Source organism: Typha latifolia, chromosome 14 (genome assembly GCF_019914945.1).
Source record: "Typha latifolia isolate L0001 chromosome 14, TyphaL0001v2, whole genome shotgun sequence".
NCBI lineage: Eukaryota > Viridiplantae > Streptophyta > Magnoliopsida > Poales > Typhaceae > Typha > Typha latifolia.
This window is the reverse complement of record NC_133099.1, coordinates 1,216,338-1,234,322: the sequence shown is the minus strand read 5'-3', so window position 1 is coordinate 1,234,322 and position 17,985 is coordinate 1,216,338. Positions and strand designations below refer to the sequence as shown.

General features: G+C 36.4%; 2 protein-coding genes across 2 annotated transcripts; one reads left to right on the top strand and one right to left on the bottom strand.

The window, feature by feature from the left end:
- Positions 1–810: 810 nt before the first annotated feature.
- LOC140800863 (putative threonine aspartase) lies at positions 811–6,789 on the top strand. Its single transcript, XM_073155758.1, has 11 exons — positions 811–1,022; positions 2,018–2,068; positions 2,700–2,820; positions 2,982–3,066; positions 3,789–3,870; positions 4,030–4,168; positions 4,464–4,636; positions 4,887–5,050; positions 5,400–5,520; positions 5,600–5,704; positions 6,295–6,789. Exons 1-11 carry the CDS (start codon positions 879–881, stop codon positions 6,382–6,384), a joined length of 1,275 nt encoding a protein of 424 aa, XP_073011859.1. The 5' UTR covers positions 811–878; the 3' UTR covers positions 6,385–6,789.
- A 425-nt stretch (positions 6,790–7,214) lies between these two features.
- LOC140800862 (K(+) efflux antiporter 2, chloroplastic-like) lies at positions 7,215–17,747 on the bottom strand. The gene is made up of 21 exons (XM_073155756.1): positions 17,565–17,747; positions 15,784–17,340; positions 15,009–15,177; positions 14,779–14,869; positions 13,440–13,576; positions 13,305–13,364; positions 13,101–13,220; positions 12,627–12,695; positions 12,210–12,275; positions 11,389–11,478; positions 10,578–10,682; positions 10,379–10,507; positions 9,907–10,116; positions 9,485–9,634; positions 9,212–9,265; positions 9,037–9,095; positions 8,356–8,422; positions 8,103–8,279; positions 7,919–7,975; positions 7,742–7,816; positions 7,215–7,550 (listed from the first exon to the last, which is right to left on the bottom strand). Exons 2-21 carry the CDS (start codon positions 17,298–17,300, stop codon positions 7,431–7,433), a joined length of 3,522 nt encoding a protein of 1,173 aa, XP_073011857.1. The 5' UTR covers positions 17,301–17,340; positions 17,565–17,747; the 3' UTR covers positions 7,215–7,430.
- Positions 17,748–17,985: the final 238 nt, after the last annotated feature.

Sequence of the window (17,985 nt, the reverse complement as noted above, 5' to 3'; positions counted from 1 at the left end):
TTTTCATATATGAAATTAGTAAGATCTTAATTTAAAATTATTAAACAGTAAGCTTAAGGTGTAACGTATTTTTTTTAATTATAATAAAAATAAGCTAAAGGGTATCCACACAAAATATATTAGTTTTTCAAGGCTATGTACTCAACAATAAAATTCTTGTTTATTAGTCAATGTCTTACTGTATTAAATCCACCTAATTAGATATGAATCTTAATTTTTTAATCCATATAACAAATGAGTCGATATAAGTGATTCAGGATCCAAGAAAATTATTCAGATTCCAATTTCCTTTTTCTTTTATGTACTTAAACAATGAATATATAATTTAATACTTAAATTATGCAAATATAAATACTTGACCACTCTAACTCCCACATCATATGGATAATTTCGAGTCCCTCGAAAAATATCTACAATAAAATTAATTTACTCTAATTTTTAGCTTATCATAATTGAATAATAAAATATGTGAATTGTGAGGGATTTCAATTAGGTGTATTATTTGATTGAAGTTGAATTCGACTCCAGTCCTACAATACAATTCGATAATAAATAAACTAAATATAGATTTTACAATTAACTTTTCGTTTATAGTTCGATTTGAATTCAAATCCAATAAAATTAAATAAATATGAATTCAAAATCTTCGTACATTTTCACTAATAAATGCACACCTATATAAGGCTATAAATTATAAAACCAGAGGGAGTTTCTCTAATTTTTAATTATAATTAATGATCCAATTTTATCTCTTAATTAATCTATATTTGTTATTTATGCCTCTCTACATGCAAAATCCTAGTCATCAACGACATTCTGGGTACGTTTTCAATAGATCTCCTCCCATTTCTTCTTCGCCTCGAGCTTGGAAGAGAGAAATGGCGGGCGATAGCGAAGGAAACGCTAGAAGGTTCTTCGTCGCGGTTCACGTAGGCGCGGGCTTCCACTCCCCTTCCAACGAGAAGGCCTTCAGGCGAGTCATGAAGCGTGCCTGCCTCGCCGCCGCGGCCGTCCTTCGGAAGGTTGGATATCCCAAACTCTCAAAATCCTAGTGGTCGCCTAGGGTTTTGCGTCCATGTCAGTGTCGAGTGGAATCGCTTCTCGTGATGCCGTGTCCCTCGTTCTTCCTCTCGGTGATGCTGTTCTCGCTCTTGGATGCGATCTTGTGTTTTCCAACATAGTCCATCTCCCATACGCCAAAACCCTAATGTTCTTCTAGGTTTCCCATTCATGTCAATGTCGTGTGGTTTCGCTTCTCGTGATGCGTTTAATGTGTTCTTGATCTTGGATGCGATCTTAACTTGTTTTCCAGCAATAGTATGTTTCTCAAACCCCAAAACCCTAATACTCTTCTAGGGTCTGGATTCGCTTCTCGGTGTCCTCTTATGAATCTCTTCTTGATTTTGGATGCAATCTTAAATTGTTTTCCAACATTAGTTCGTTCTATTTTTGAGACTACAATTTCTACATTACGTGGTCATATTTCTATGCCAAGTCTCATCTACAGAAAACAAGTTTGTAATTATGCATGTATGCTCTTCTTTCTTTTGACTTCACTTCTTTTTTTTCTTTTTTTTTCATTGCTTGTCTTTTCTCATTAAGGTATTTTTTCCTATTTTTAATTTCCGTAATATGTATCTTATTTGGCTCTCTTAGTCAAAATCTTGTCGACGTTCTTCACCGTCGTTGAAGTAAGGAGTAATTATGTATAATATATTTATGCATACTTCTAGTATGTCTGCAATCATCATTCTGCAGATACATCAAGTCTTGACTTCAATACTTTATAGCTAGATTAATCTGCTTAATTTGGAACTTTGTTGCTGTTTCCACATAAGCTTTGTATCATTCTGTAATATAAAAATCAGTTCATGCTTATGCTTTAATGAAATTTGAATTTTTTTTTGAATTTTGAATACAATCTATATGACATCGGTCTCAGATTCATATTTTATCATCATGCGACATTATTCTTTTATCAACCGTTAGTGTAAAAGCTGATCTCTTTTTCTTCTAGGATGATGGTGGAAGTCTAGATGCTGTTTCAGCTGCCATTCAAGTGTTGGAGGTCTGTACTTAGCTCTACTATCTAGTTACAAGCCTTACATTTCTTATCTCGATCTGGGAGTTATAAATATTTTTGAATCCATTATATTCTGAGTACGAGGAGGAGGATGAAAATTAATCCACATGAATACATGCTTCCATCATTTGATGCAAACCAACTCAGTGAAACAAGACAATTCAGATGATGAGAAGGTTATAAATAAAACCAATGGAGCATCATTTTGTGTAGTTCTCACGTCCTACATATTGCATTGGCAGGGAAACTTCATGTTATCTTCCTTTTGGTGGCAAATGACTACCTACAGTAAATTTTGAAATAAACTTGCTCACTAGTTCAATGTGCTAATACAGTAATACTATAACATGGAAAAAGGAATCCAATTCTTACTGTTCCATCTGCTTATTGTGTTGGAAAGTATTTATGGTACCAGCTTTATGTGCTTTCTGAAGTAGTAAGATGGCTGATAACCATTAATGATACTTGGTTGATATTTTATGTACTCTTCTCAATCGACTAGCTACTACATGGATGTTTTGTGTAAAAAAAGTATTTGTATCTAATCATTTTTCCTTTATTTCTTGGTCAAAATAAAATTTAAGCTTATCATTATGATACTTGGTTGTCTCTTTAGGATGATCCCATCACAAATGCTGGTCGAGGTTCAAATTTGACAGAGGGAGGTCATGTGGAATGTGATGCAGGTATCATGGATGGCTGTTCTGGAGCATTTGGAGCTGTTGGAGCTGTACGAGGTACTCTTAGATGGATATTTTGAATTTTCCCATAAGATATCTTAGGTGGCCTGGTAGCTTAAATAATATCCAGGGATGTAGTAAAATTTGTTTCTTGCAGCTATTGAGGAGATGCAGTTACAGTGCTGCACTGAGAAAGCCTTTTATTTATTGTAGATCAGGTGTAAGAAATGCCATCCAAATTGCTACGTACTTGGCTAAAGAGCAAATAGTGGGATCTTCATTGCTTGGTCGGATACCCCCAATGTAATGAAACAATTGTGAACTCCTATAATTTTTCCAACATTACATTATTTCTCAATTGTTTTATCATGCCAGTGTTTATAATTTGTACAGAAGATTTTTGTCTTAATAATTCATGCAAAGGCAAATTTTCCTAAAATCTTTCCATGGATGTCATGCTAGAGCCGAACAACTTGCTGCTGTAGTGCTCCATAAATTACTTCAGGGAACAGTCAATAGATATACAGTTACCTGATGTAAATCTAATTTGTGGGGGTTGCGCTCTCTGACTTAATGGAGTCATGAGCATTCATTGATTTTGATTTGGTTACACACTTACAGGAGTTAAAAATATTTTTGATAGGGATATTAAGAGGCTTGGTTACTTTGGTTTGCTCTAAAAAGATGATATACATTACTTTGGGGGAAAATGTAGCTGGCCTTATTAGAGCATCCTATGAACTACAAAATGACCGGTCACCTTTTGAGAAGCCTTTCTATCTGACCAAGTGGGATAGTCTTTTTATTCCAATTAGGATTTCCGTCGTTGGCCCTGTGACTTGGGTACATCTCACTTTTTTATCTTTCGGCTGGGTCAGTCCTACCTCACTCCCCAATTGCTTCAGATTTCTATTACGATAAATAAACTTGGAATGATATTTGTTCATCTTTGATCTGTCCGATAGACTACTCATCTATGCATGCTATCATGCTGATAAAGCTCTTTCCTTTTTGGGTACGGTTAGGTTTTTAGTTAGCGAAGGCGCACGTGAATGGGCAAAGTCTAGAGGCATCAGTGTGCCAGCAACTATTTCAGAAGCAAATGCGGTAAAAAATTTATCTCATCATTCTTTAACTACCTTATCCACTGTTAATTTACATCTAATCATATTTTAGATAATATTTAATACAGTGACCTCCTTCTTTCTTTTGCTGAGAATAGGCATTTTGGTTTCACTAGCTAGTTCTCTTTGTTTTCTAAAACAGTGGTTGGTGACGGAGAGGGCAAAAACACAGTGGATGAGGTACAAATCCATGCTTGCTATTACTAATAGACAGGATGAATGCTCTAGCACACTATGTCTGTCAAATTCTGAAAGAAGTGCAGTACCGTTGGCAGGATCAGGTATTATTTTAGTTTGATGAGAAAAATGATGAAGAAAGATCTATCCACCCATCTTTCATCCTTCAATATGTGACTGCATGCATACATATGTTCGTGCTTACACATATACCGATAGTTACTTGTGCTATTGCTTTGGCCTGGAAATTTGTTCACTCAGCCAAGTACGTACATGCATATTACGGTCACTCATCTTAGTTTCCCTTTTTTGATGAAAAGCTAGTTTTATACAAGACAACATTATGTAATTAACTAATTATATGAAGATTCTAACTAATTTCAGTTGTCTTTCATTCAGCTATTGAAGTTCAACCTTCCACTGATGTAAAGAAGACAAAAGTCACAGAAGCACATTCAATTGTGCAAGATGTTATTGAAGAGGATTGCATAATGGATACTGTGGGAGTAGTATGTATTGACACCTCTGGCAATGTAGCATCAGGGGCATCAAGTGGGGGTATTGCATTGAAGGTGATGAACTGACGGTCTTATGCTTCTGAATTATTTCCTTTCATCCTTTGCTTTTATCTGAAATTAATGCACACTTCTAAGTTCACTGCATCATGAGGTTGGTAGCCATGCCATCATGGTGGATCTAACTCTGCCCCTGTATAAAAATATTCTTATCATATCTCAGTGTGTTGGTTTAAGATGTACTGTTCAGCTAATTTTGTTTTTTCAGTATTAGATCGTCTTATCAGATATTAAGGTTCCACTGCAGGTTGATGGACGTATTGGATTAGCTGCAATGTATGGTTCAGGATGCTGGGCTTCATCTAGAGATCCATTTGGAGCTCCATTCATAGTCGGTTGCTGTGCAAGTGGTGCCGGTGAATATTTAATCAGAGGATTTGCAGCACGTGAATGCTGTGTGTCATCATCACTGTATGCTGTTATAACTTTTCATTACACTGCATCCTATTTAAGTTATTTAAGTTTATTCAGCGTACTTCTATGTAGAATTTGTCAGCAGGGCTCCTTTTTGGCAGATGTAAGCACCACACCCGAAACTGATTGTGTCCTTCACTATTACATAATTTCCATACTTTTTAGTATGTCTTTTTTTCTTTATAAGCATAGACATAGTATATCGTGATGGATTTGAGCTCAAATTGAAGATTGTCCATGTCTTTTAATTTTAACTTTGCTGTCTACTACATGCTACTATGCTAGACATGTTTTTTGCATTCTGTTATGGTTAGCACTTTCTAAATGATTTTCCTCATCAACACAGATCGCAGTCTGGTCCTGCTTCAGCTTGTAAGAAAATTTTGCATTCTGTGGTACAGAACAGCAGTCAGAAGTCCCATGACACAGGAGCTGGGGTGTTGCTGGTGCAGGCTGACACTCTTAAGGTGTTTATTTAACTTTCGACTATTTTCTTTTTCTGGATGATCTGCAATGGACTTGCTACCCATGATTTTTGTCTTTCAGATGGCAGAAAAATCATCTGCACTAAAAGCAGTCGAGCTTGTTGCTGCATACTCGTCTTCATCCTTTGGAGTAGGCTATTTTGGGAACTCTATGGATCATCCTAAGGTAAGTATACTCTCTCTCATCTCTCTCTCTCTCTCTCTCTCTCTCACACACACACACACACACACACACATGAATGCGTTCACATCTTTGTGTTCATGTGTTATACGTACATGCTTTCATTCACTCAGACCATAGTCTACCATATACATGTTTAAGCATATCTTTTCATGTATACATAGATATGAAACCGTGTCCTTGTGAAGGATCCAACTGAGTATAAGACCACAGCAGGATTCTTGTTACTTGAATTATAGACTCTTGTCCTCCCTTTTGCAACCTAAATTGTTGCAACTGTTTTATTTGAGGACGGGACTTCCACGTAGCACACCATTAGGATAAACAACTGTCTGTAGCATGTAAGTGTAAGTTGCTGCCTACAGCATATTGATATTAACTATCAATGTAGACAAACTTGATGATAGACTAGAGAGACTCAAAATGACAAGTCATGTCAGAAGTAGTAGTTATTCAACTCGCTAGAAAGTTGTAGTTACTTTTGAACATCTTTCAGTTGGTCAAATTTCTTGATTTTTTTTTTCTTTTCTTTTTCCTAATGGAAGTCACAAGCTATATATTACTTTTATTCCCAGGTATCTATACTTAGAGCTGCAGGAAGTACGGGTGACACCAAAATCAAACATTTTGCAGCTTGCATTGATCTTGATACTAAAAAATTGTAGGTGCCCAATGACCGTAAAAATCTCTGCCTTTTCTATGGTAAGAAGCTCAGACCTTTTCTCTAATGGGGTAAGATCTTGTCCCAGCGTTGTAGCTTTCAGGCAAAACACTGAGCAAGATATCATGATATCCTAGTTGGCTTAAAGATCTTAAGCGAAAGATGCCATACACCTCTATTGACACAAAAAAAGAACATTTTACAAGATCATGCTTTTCTTCACTCCTTATTTTCCGCATTATCTGTTGACTATTCTCATACTGTTATTTATCTATGTTGGCATTTGATATTTAAGTTACTGTACTCCTGTTAATTATGTTTTGTTTTTTTATTTTATTTTTTCATTATACAAAATGTCCTTGTAAAATGTTTAATAATAATATTTAAATATTTTCTCTTTATTTTGGCATTTGATATTTAATATTTATACAATTATGTTTTCTCTTTATGTTGGCATTTGATATTTAAGCTGTATAATAATATTTGTAGAATCTTTCCCTTTTCTCTTTATTTTGTTTATCTATGTAGGCCTTTCTCATGGCCATATGGAGATTGGGCATTGTTATAATTCATGTATGTGATGAAGATAAGAAAGAGCAAATTTATTACGGAAAGTTCTAAAAATCCTGCTGCAAGACTTGGTTAGCTTTTTATAGCATAGCACTCATGCCATAAGTAAAGCTGTACACAATGACACTACTTGTAGAATCATGCCATCCTACAAGATTAGACTCTAAGCACAAAATGATGGGGTTTTTTTTTCTGCTCAAAAAGCTGCCGAAGTTAAGAAAGGAGTATCCAAAACATATGTTAGATAGCGATGACAACACTTGGTGATATAAAATTCCTAACTTTTCTCTTCCCAGAACATAAGTCTTTCAAGATATTGAAGGAATATGTTTATTTGCATGATATTGAAAGAAAATGATTTTTTTTTTGTTGAGAAAATGTGAATAGCCAGTATAGCATAATGACAAATATTCCTATTTAATGAATTATCAGCTGTACAATTTTCAAAATTTGTGCTACGGAGTAGCTTCGTATACGTGTTCAGATCGCCAATGTCCCATCAACTGTATCGCTTTCATCATAATCAGTAGTCTGAGGTTTCGGCTTAGACATAACTCGTGAAAACCCATAACCAAGGGAGCTTCCACTTGTCGCACATAACTGCATAGATAGGTAAATAATCAAGAAGCGCAGGATGTAGTCACATTTTTTGGGGAATATTTGCGAGGGCTTAGTTTAATTTGTTTGCAAAGTCCAAAAGCAAAAAAAAAAACTACTGTGATGATACAGCAAGCAGGTAAAACATCATTAAATAATTAATAAGATCTCTAGTCGTTGCAATGATTACACACCTCTGTGAGCTCTGAGAGATGACGCGTCCGAAACTCATTGATAGTTGCGGCGATCTCTGATGTCGGTAATTTGGCCTGAAACAGGAGCATAAGTATCTTAATGAAATCTAAAAAGAAAAAGAAAGGTGCAGCTAATAGGTTTGACACTCAAATAGGAGAAAGAACATGTTGTATTACCTGTGCAAGAACGGCAGCTGCCAACTGGAGACTTGGTTCCAATGTCTCTGGGACAACCTTAGAGTTTTGAATGCTTAATCTTGTTAGAATAAGAAATATGACTTCAAACAGTATCTAAACTAGATAGGAAAGGACATCCTTATGGCCTTCTGTAATCAAAGAAACCATTGGAAGCACCACTTACCGCAGTTGCTCCGGCCTTCTCCAAATTTATACCATGATCAACATCATGAGCACGAACAAATGTCTTTATGTTAGGAAAATATTTGCTCAATGCCCAAACTGTTCTGTAATTGGCACCTGGAGTATCTAGAGTGATAGCAGCAGCACAAGCTCTCTCAGCCCCAACTTTATGAAGAACCTGGTAATATTATTTAAAAAGATGAGTCTAAATAGGATATAAAAAAAGCTCATCATAACTTTGAAACACTTCTCACCTCTCTGCTTCCTGCATCCCCAAAATAAACGGGTAAATCAAGTGCACGCCCAACAGCCACTCGATCACTGATATCAATTACACCAGAATCAATTCAAACATCACAACAAAAAGATTATTTGATCGGGGGCAAAGGGAAAAACCATTGAATGGATCCTTTTATTCACGCAAACGAAGAAGCAATTTCTCATATGCCAAATCAAAGAAACAACTAGTTTCCTGAATCTAGTTTGACAGACCATGACCTAATTTTCTTGATCAACTTGACCATATTCAGCGTACTGAAATGGATACAGATTAGACATGTCTGGTGGCATTGCCAGCACAACGAGTGATGCTATGGGTATCAAATGGCAAAGACATAGTCACTGCATTATTACTAGGTGACTCCAATGTATAAAAAATTATATCTATCATTTCTATATAAACTCTGGGCATGTAATTGATTTGAGAATCCATGCTTGGTCCAATTCAATTCTGCCACCAATTACCTAGCAAGTTTGATCTGCATGTCATCACTAGCCACTGGCCTACATCATTCACCCAGAAGCATGGACTGAATTTAGCATCCACCTCTACTGGTGGATGTGATAAACTCAAATATGAAGTCAGTATGTACTACATGGTAAACAGAGTTTTATAAGTATAGTTCATAGTTATTGTTGTGGATAGTGGACCATACCTTCTAACATCAAGTGCCACAAATGGGATTAAACGCTCTGAGAGAAGTTGGGCTACGATCTGGAACAAAAAGGTCAGTAGTTACCAATTCATTTAATAACAAGTATAATAGAAAACCAGCGTACTGATCTCTCCGACTATGGTTGCAACTCGATGTAAGTAAAATTGTAATGCACCTGCCCCACACGTCCAAATCCACATATGATAATATGGTCTTGCAAATCATCAGTCTGGACAGTCACATCAACAAAAAGAATTAAGAGATATAGGAAGATAACAAGTCATTTAACTGGAATTTAACTTCATACTAATTGGTAATAAAGCTAAGACAAGAGAACAAAACATAATCTCCAAAGATAAGTTCACTTTTCCTGGTACAAACTGTTCAACAGCTAATGATCACTAGGATAGCCAAGCTAAGAATATATTACTTCTGTGTAGGAACATACCTCACTTTCTGCTGGCAATAAACTTCTGACATCATGCTGCTCAAATTTAGAAGCAAGCAACTGGCCTCCCGCTGCTAACCATGGGGTGAGAGCCATCGAAATACCAACTACTAAAAATAACAAGGATGATAGTTGAGAGGACAGAATACCCTGCAAATATTGGTTACAAAACAGAATAATTAAGCTTTTAATATGCAAGGTTAAAGTAGCACAATAATTTTTCATCAGTTTTCTTGACTTATTGTGGAAATTAAATATCATGAACCATGATAGTCTGTACTATCATGCAGAGAGAGAGAAAGAGAGAGAGATGCACTACGATAGAAGTTCTCACTTAACCTAGCAACAGAGAGTGCTCTCTCAATGCATAGAGGAAATAGAGAAAAGCACACAAATTTTACATCTGTTGTATAGGTCACAACCTGATTGACAGCTTCTCCAAAAGCTACAAAAGCAAATTCTCCACCAGGTGCAAGTAGAAGACCAACCCTAACGGCAGCTATACTTGAAATTCCAAATATTCGACCTACTAAGACAACCAATATAGTCTTTCCAATAATCAAGAGACTTAATGTCCCTAGAATTACTGGAAAGTTTGAGAACAGTAGCTTTGGATCGATGGACATTCCGACCTGACAAATGACACAACCAAGAAAGGAAGATATTAAATCCAAGTAGCAAGCTTTCCAAAGAAATTGTTAGAAAGTTATGGAACAAGATGCAAATTATGGAAGACATGAAAAAAGAGCAATATTAAATTACACTATCAAAAGGTCATGGAACTTCTTGGCAATTCAAATATATATTTTCAAGAGAATTATTAAGAAAATGCAATGTTTGCTAGCAATTGTGAAATAACTACTAATTCACAGAATTATCACATACAACACTTACCGTCATGAAAAAGAGGCCTAATAGAAGGCCACGATATGGAGCAATATCTGACTCAACCTGTAAGGAAAATTCTGTTTCTGCTAACAGTAGACCAGCCAAAAATGCTCCTAAGGCCATTGAGAGTCCAGCCTGTTTGGGAAAGAATATCCAAATCAATATTTGAAGAAAATGCAAGAAGACAAAACTAGAGTGTACATACCCGTGCAGTAAGAAGACTCGTTCCAAGAATAACAAGGAGGGTATTAGCAGAAAATATCTCCGCATTCTGGTTTTCAGCTATTTGCTTATAAATTGGTCGAAGAAACTGCAGGTAGCAATACTGCAAATAGTCAGCAAACGCCTTGCAATGTGGACTAAGGACACTTTTATGTTCTTTCTATGGTTAAATTGGCCAAAGAAACTGCAGGTAGCAATACTGAAAATAGTCAGCAAATGCCTTGCAATGTGGACTAAGGACACTTTTATGTTCTTTCTATGGTTATATATATCTAACATAGCTAACCTGATGATTTCAATTAATCAACTGTTTGTCATGGAAATCTATTCCATGACCGGAACAAAGGGGGATAGAAACAATTTGTTAATGAACACAAACTATGAAGATACAAAATTTGCTTGATATAAGGATAAAAAGTCATTCATAAAAGCATCACTATATCGTAAACTATTGACTGCAGAATCCTGTTAATTGAAACAAATTTTCAACTGGAGCACATATAACAGTTATAATAGTGGTCTTAACATCAAGAGATCAAACGCAATTCATATGCAGAGGATATCAGACTAGTGCTTAAAAAGAACATTAACTAACATAAAATATCAAATTTTGTTGGGATTTTAAGCAAATAAAACTCGCACACCATTAACGAGATGACACTTATACTAAAGCATAAATTACCGCAAGCCAAGAAACAATTGGCCCCTTAAATTAAAATGCAAACATGCTGAATCACTGATCAAGATAGAGAAAATGTAATATGTCATTTACATCAAACAAGTGATAAGCTCACCAAGCGGCCTCCAGCAATTATAGCAGTGATGGCAACTATTGCCTTCACAGCAGCCACTCCAAGAGCTTCTGCTATTGCTTGGAAACCAACCTAAGAGGAGTGAGAACTGTTATGTCGACAGAAATAGAAGAAAAGAGAAACACAGTAGAAATGCATGGCCATAACATAGAAGGTACAATCCATAAAAGAACCAGCTTGATCTGAAATATTAATGTGTGCAAGTGGACAAAGCTTAGAGTTCATCTAATCAATGTTTATCAGTAGAAAACACTTTTCAATGGAGAAACGTAGTATAGTCCATCAGAATAGTCACCAAATTTTCATAAGTTTCTATAATACTCGGCCAATATTATATATGATAATATGAATGAGACCTAATAATTATCATTGCAGCACAAAACGGTATTGAATCTAGCTGATCATAAGTTTAACCATAGATACTCAAAACTATAATTTATGTGAATCCACAACTTAGCCAAGCAGAAAGATTAAAGTATCAGTCCATTGGGAGACCACTTTATGAAATGTGTCATGCTAACAGCCACCCGTCTTCAAAATAAATTAAAGGGATGATAAGTGTTGATATAAACACAATAGAGCAAGGAAATACAAGATAAAGTAGCAAATTTTACTCTAATAGATTGGTTAATGACTGTACCAGTGAACACGGTTAGTACTTAATAGGATGACCGCATCACTTACCTAAATCTTTAAATCAATTATGACAATATTGCTTTAATAAGACAAAATATGCAATGAACAAGGAGAGATTGATAATGTTAAATTAAAAATCCAAATGAAAGATGAGATAAGAATGATACCCCTCCTTTGGAAGAGTTAGGTGAAATAAGAGGTATCAGTATCAGCAAAACCACCACCACCAAATCCTGTAAAAGCACAAGGTACAAGAAGTCATTGAAAACACTGATCATGTTTATAACTTTCCAATGGTACAACAGTCAACTTCAACATAGATGAAAATAAAAATCAATCCACAAGGTGTCCTCGTAAAATCTCTCACCCAACAACAAACAATGAATAAGCAGCAGAGAAGTGAAAATTCAAATAGGATGTATTGAAGTGTGCATGTTTTGGAAAAACTGTGACTAATACACAAGTTGTGTGATCTACAAATTATGGACGACATCATACAAGTAATGTGCCTCCCAAAATTTTGAGGCCCATATAAATAATCTTAAAGCAGTAAGAGGAAATTTCAATTTGACAAGAATTAGTACCTGAAAGAGTAATACAGAAAAGGTAGCACGACCATGGCGTGATGTGCTCTCTCCTCGTTCTTGCAGCACCTGCAGAAGCACAAGTGAACAGATAGGATTATGTAAAGTTCACTGCAACTAACTAGAAAAGTTTAAATACAAGATACTTCGGTACGTATAAGATAGAGAATGTTATATGTCATCATTATTTTGACTTTAAAGAACAAATTTTAATGAATTATATATGATCTCATGATTCTCATATATAAAAAATAAAACAAAGCTCGCCCCATAATTTCATGCAAAATATTGTTCACAGAGAAAGGAAAATTATTGCCGATTGGCAACTAGTAAGTGTAACTTTTGACCTTAAATCACCAAAAGTACCTTCAAACTTCATTTGGAGAAAATTAATGAGTAATTTTAAAATTGATCGACCAGAAATAAGTAGCTAATAGACAAAAAAGACCCCGATAATCTGGAGATGGTTTATACCTGTAAGACAACGGCTGTTGATGACAAAGCTAGGCCATTACCAATAACAATTGCCGCAGGGCCTGGTTGCCCAGCAAAAATGTTGGCAATTAAGCCAACCGCTACTGCAGTCACCAGAACCTGAAAATTTCCATAAAACCATGAATGAAGAAAAAGACTTGCATACAATCACCACAATATAAAGGTTCTAGATTGTAGGATTACCTGAGCAGAACCCAAACCAAAGACATACTTTTTCATCGAGCTTAATCTTTCCACAGATAGCTGTAAATGTCAATTGAATATTTCAAATTTCTTTTCCTAATGGACAGCATCTGCAAAGAGCTTTCATGATACTACCTCAAGCCCAATATTGAATAGTAAAAATACTACTCCAAATTCAGCAATCGCCTTTGTCCCGTGAACATGCCGGATGATAGAAAGCCCATAAGGACCGATAAGAATGCCAGCAGCCAGATATCCAAGTACAGGACTACCTAGAAAAAAGCCACTGAGATCAAACACATGTAGAACATGAAATAAAAGCATTCAAACATGAACACTTTAACTTTTAGAAATCAAATATGAGAATTTTTGCTTCTATAAACAAACTAATGCAATGTGACCAATGAATTTACATTTTACATAATATTCTCACGGAAAGGTAAAATATCTCAAAGTGAAAGTAGTTAATCTCATGAACTTAATCTTCTATGCTTAACGGATCACGCTTTCACAGCAGAAAAATATGCAGTAAATAAACTACACTTAATAATGTAACAGTTTGTCGCTTACTTACAGAAAGTTTAGTAGCTTTTATTTATCTAACTGTGATTGAGATCAACTAGCATAATCTTATGTACTTTGGTCCACCCAATTTCAGTCATATAGCCCATAAGACAGTAACATTAAGAATTGAATTTGAAATTAGATGAAAATGTGATTTCTTTATTTATTGTGAGTAATGTTTGGCAAGGGTTTGTCTTTTGGTAAATTGTATGCACGGAAATTTCTTCTTAACACTGTCATTACCTATGCAAACCCCCTATGGCTTTCCCTTCTTTTGATATTTCTAGATAAATTAAACCCTGTATATATATATATATATATATATATATATATATATATATATATATATATATATATATATATATATATATATATCTGAAGGTTAGACACTTAATCCAGCAATGCTGAAAATGTTTATAAATACAACACACCGAGGATGAGAAACATCAAAAATTAAGATCTCAAATACAATGCTTAATATTAGCTCGCAAACTTGAAGCTCCCTAATGTAAAGGAAATTACATTTCATAGTTACCTACAGCATATCCAGTACCAAAATGGTTTGTTATAACTACTATCAAACTGCCTCCCTCGATATTATACCATCCTAAGGTATTATTTTTTAGCTTTTCCCTATAACACAACCAATTTTGAGATTAAACCTCATCATCAGCAGGTCAAGGAATTGCCATCAACTGCCTTATTACTTGCTAACAAGGCAGACAAACATATGAACACTGTATCTCTAAAAAGCAAGCTAAAAATAAGGAACTCCTAGAAATAGGTACAAAGAAAGTAAATGCATAACCACTAGTTTGGAGAGACAAAGAAATGCTGCACAGATATTGACATGGAATTACATAATGTACCATTGTTTGTGATAGTATTCACAGAGAAAATGCTAGCTCACCTCCAGGTATTTTCTGAAATGTAGGTACAAAAATAACACTAGCAAGCAGTAACCATAGCATGTCAAAAAGCGAAGCTTCTTCTTCATTTATCTGGAAAGTCATGAGAATGGCTTGTAAGGATTATATCAACAAATATATATACACTGCTAACATCAAAATACTAATATAATGATATATAGTGATGATAGAAACATTAGTTACAAACCCAAGGGAACAGAAAAATGAATACCTCTTGATGTGGTAAGAGATCAATGAGTTTCCTTATTCTCTTTGGAATCTTTCGAATTGCGTGAACAACAGGCTTTGCAGATGAGGTTACTTCCTCAATACCTGTGACTATCTCTGGTTGATGAAGCAATTGAGTGTTCTTGTCTGCTCGATTATTCAGAAAGAAGGCCCTAGGAGACCAAAGAAAATGTCAATAAAGATGGTGATCACTGAACTAATCTTCCATTTGTGATTATAGCTATAATGAGTGGAAGCACCAAATGCAGTGAAGATAGTCCATGAGTTAGATATTCCACAAGATATTTGCAATACTCTTAAAAAAAAGGGGGGAAATAAGATTTTCACTGAGGCTCTAAAATAATGAGATGAATAAAGAGATAAAGAACTTCTAATTGTAAGGTAGCTAAAATCAGCATACTTCTCAGAGAATATGTAACCGTTAATCTCATATATAGAATTACACAATCATTGTATTTCAAGCCTTAGCAAGTTGAACTTTTTTCAAAGTCCAAATGAAAATATTTTATAGGACCCATAAAGCATAAAAGAGCAAAAGTGATCCCAAAGCTAGGATTGGTATATTAATATTTGGTCCTTTGCCCATAAAGAATTTTGTCCTGAAACGCAATGATTTGTTAGTATAGGCACAAGCAATTTAGCAAATGTAGAAACAAGGTTTCTACAGCATATAATGGTCACACAGTATGGACAGATTCTTGAAACAAGAAGATAATGAATGAGCATAATTGCAAAAGAGGGCGATTCGTGCAACTTACCCCATCCCAAGAAATAATATCCCGAGAATAAGCTTTGGCGCCTGCTTCCTTGCGGAGGAAATGAGCTCATGGAAAATAGAAGCAGGAGTCAATTCTTCATCTTCTACCTCAAAAGAAAAGAAGGATGCAGAAAAGAACCGAGATGATTTCTTCAGCAATGCTTTTGGGGAACTTGGAGATGAAGAATTTTCTTTAGTCAAGTCCTTTTGCTGTACTTCTTGCTTCTTTGCCTGTGACACATTCTTTGCCTTCTCCAGCTCAGCCTCAGCTTCCTTTTGAGACTCCAAAATCAACTTGCCATTCTCTTGATCATGTAAGTCATCAAATGATTTGAGCTCTTCAACACTTTGGGCAGCTACATCACCTGTCAATAAACTGTCACCATTTAGCATTTCATCTTTTACTGTAGTAATATCACTCCCAGCATCTTTATTCAATTCCTCCAGAACGGACTCCTCACTGCTTAGCTGATCTTCGGAAGATGGAGATTGCAGCTCTGCAGGCTCAGCAGAAGGGATGGCCTTATCTGCTTTCTGCAATGCAAGCTCTGCGTCATTTACACGCTGTGTAGCCTCCAACTCAAGAGCCACTGCCTGTTCAGCCAGAAGCATTATATTTGCCACATCCTCCTCAGCCTTCAAAGCATTCAGCTGAGCCTTCTCAGCAATCTCACTCAACCTGTCCACCTCCTTCTGCAGTTCTGCTTTCTTGGTCTGTATCTGTCTCAACTCATCCTCACAATTCGCCAAGCTAGCCTGGCAATCTTTAATCTCTTCTTGAGCAGATCGAATTGCTTCATCTTCGTCAATCTGCAGAGCTGGTTCAGAAGATGCTGATATTTCCTTCATAGCTTCTTTAGCTAACTGCAACCTGGCTTCAGCCATGGAAAGTGCCATGGTGGCTTTCTGAACAGCTTCCTTAGCCGTGGTCTCTTCATCAATTATTTCCTGGATGACAGAAACGGAGGTACTTACATCTTGCCAAGCATTTTCTGCTTTGTCTTTCAAGGAAATTGCTGTTTCTGAAATCCTCTGTGCCTTCTCTTCAAACATTGTACTATTAAGCTGTGCTACCTCCAACTCCTTGCGAGCCTTTTGGAGCAATTCCTTCAGGTCTACTAGCTGGTGCGTGTCCTTTTCCTCATCCACTGAACTACTTGTCTCTGCATCACTCGCTTTTGTATCCTCATCGGGAGGCCTTTGCATGTCTTCGACATTTTGATTGTTACTTTCAATGAATGCTAAGGAATCATTACTCTGGCATTTTAGCAAGAACCGCGGCTTCACTGTTTTCCGATGGTTGAAGAAATGAGAATTTTCCAACCTAGCTGAACTCAGAAGAACAACCCGACCAACAGCTCCACCATTTCTCCTCCTCAAAGAACACGATCTATGGGCGACCTTAGTTCCCCCAATAAAACCCTGACCGATCCCTAACCACGCATTAGATGCCCTAGTAGTCGGACGAACGCCACACTTGACCGCACTCGATTGCCTAAACCCACATGACAAATCCATCCCTCCACTTCCCAATCAAGCAGCTCTGCACCTCCACCGCCTATTTGAAAGGGAATCCAATTCAAGAATGTCAACAGGAAACCAAGACAAACGCAAGAAACGGAAGACGAATTTTACATCGACAAGTAGAGCAAGTCAAATTTTCAGGTCAAGTATAAATTACGGAACCCTAAAAATAAGAAGATAACCGATTCAAGAACTGTGGATTCTAGCTCCAGAGCAGCGACTGGAGAGCGAATAAGAGAGGATTAGAAACGCACTCACCGAAGGAGGAGAGAGGGAGCTCAGTCGGAGGAGGAGAAGAACCGATCCAGGAAACTTAGTATTCGAGGTGGAGACTTGGGAGACATCGGCGAAAGTTTTGGGGATTATTTTGGGGAGTTGTTGGAAATGGGGAGAGCGGGAGGAGGAGAGAGAGAGGTGTCACGGAGGAGTGGAACGGAGCTCGGGAAGAAAAGGGAAAAAGAAGATCTTATTGGTCCGAAAGGCCGTTTTAAGAAATGGAGCAACCGTGACCCTGGGAAGTAGTTTATTTACGAGGGGGCATGGGGCATCTCTTCTATAATTCTATTTTATGCTTCCGGAATCCGGATTCGTTCCCTCCCTCGTGTGGTACTAACGGGAATATTCCATCGATGTGTCTCAAATTGATTTCGTTTATAATGATTTGGCCTTGATTTGTTTT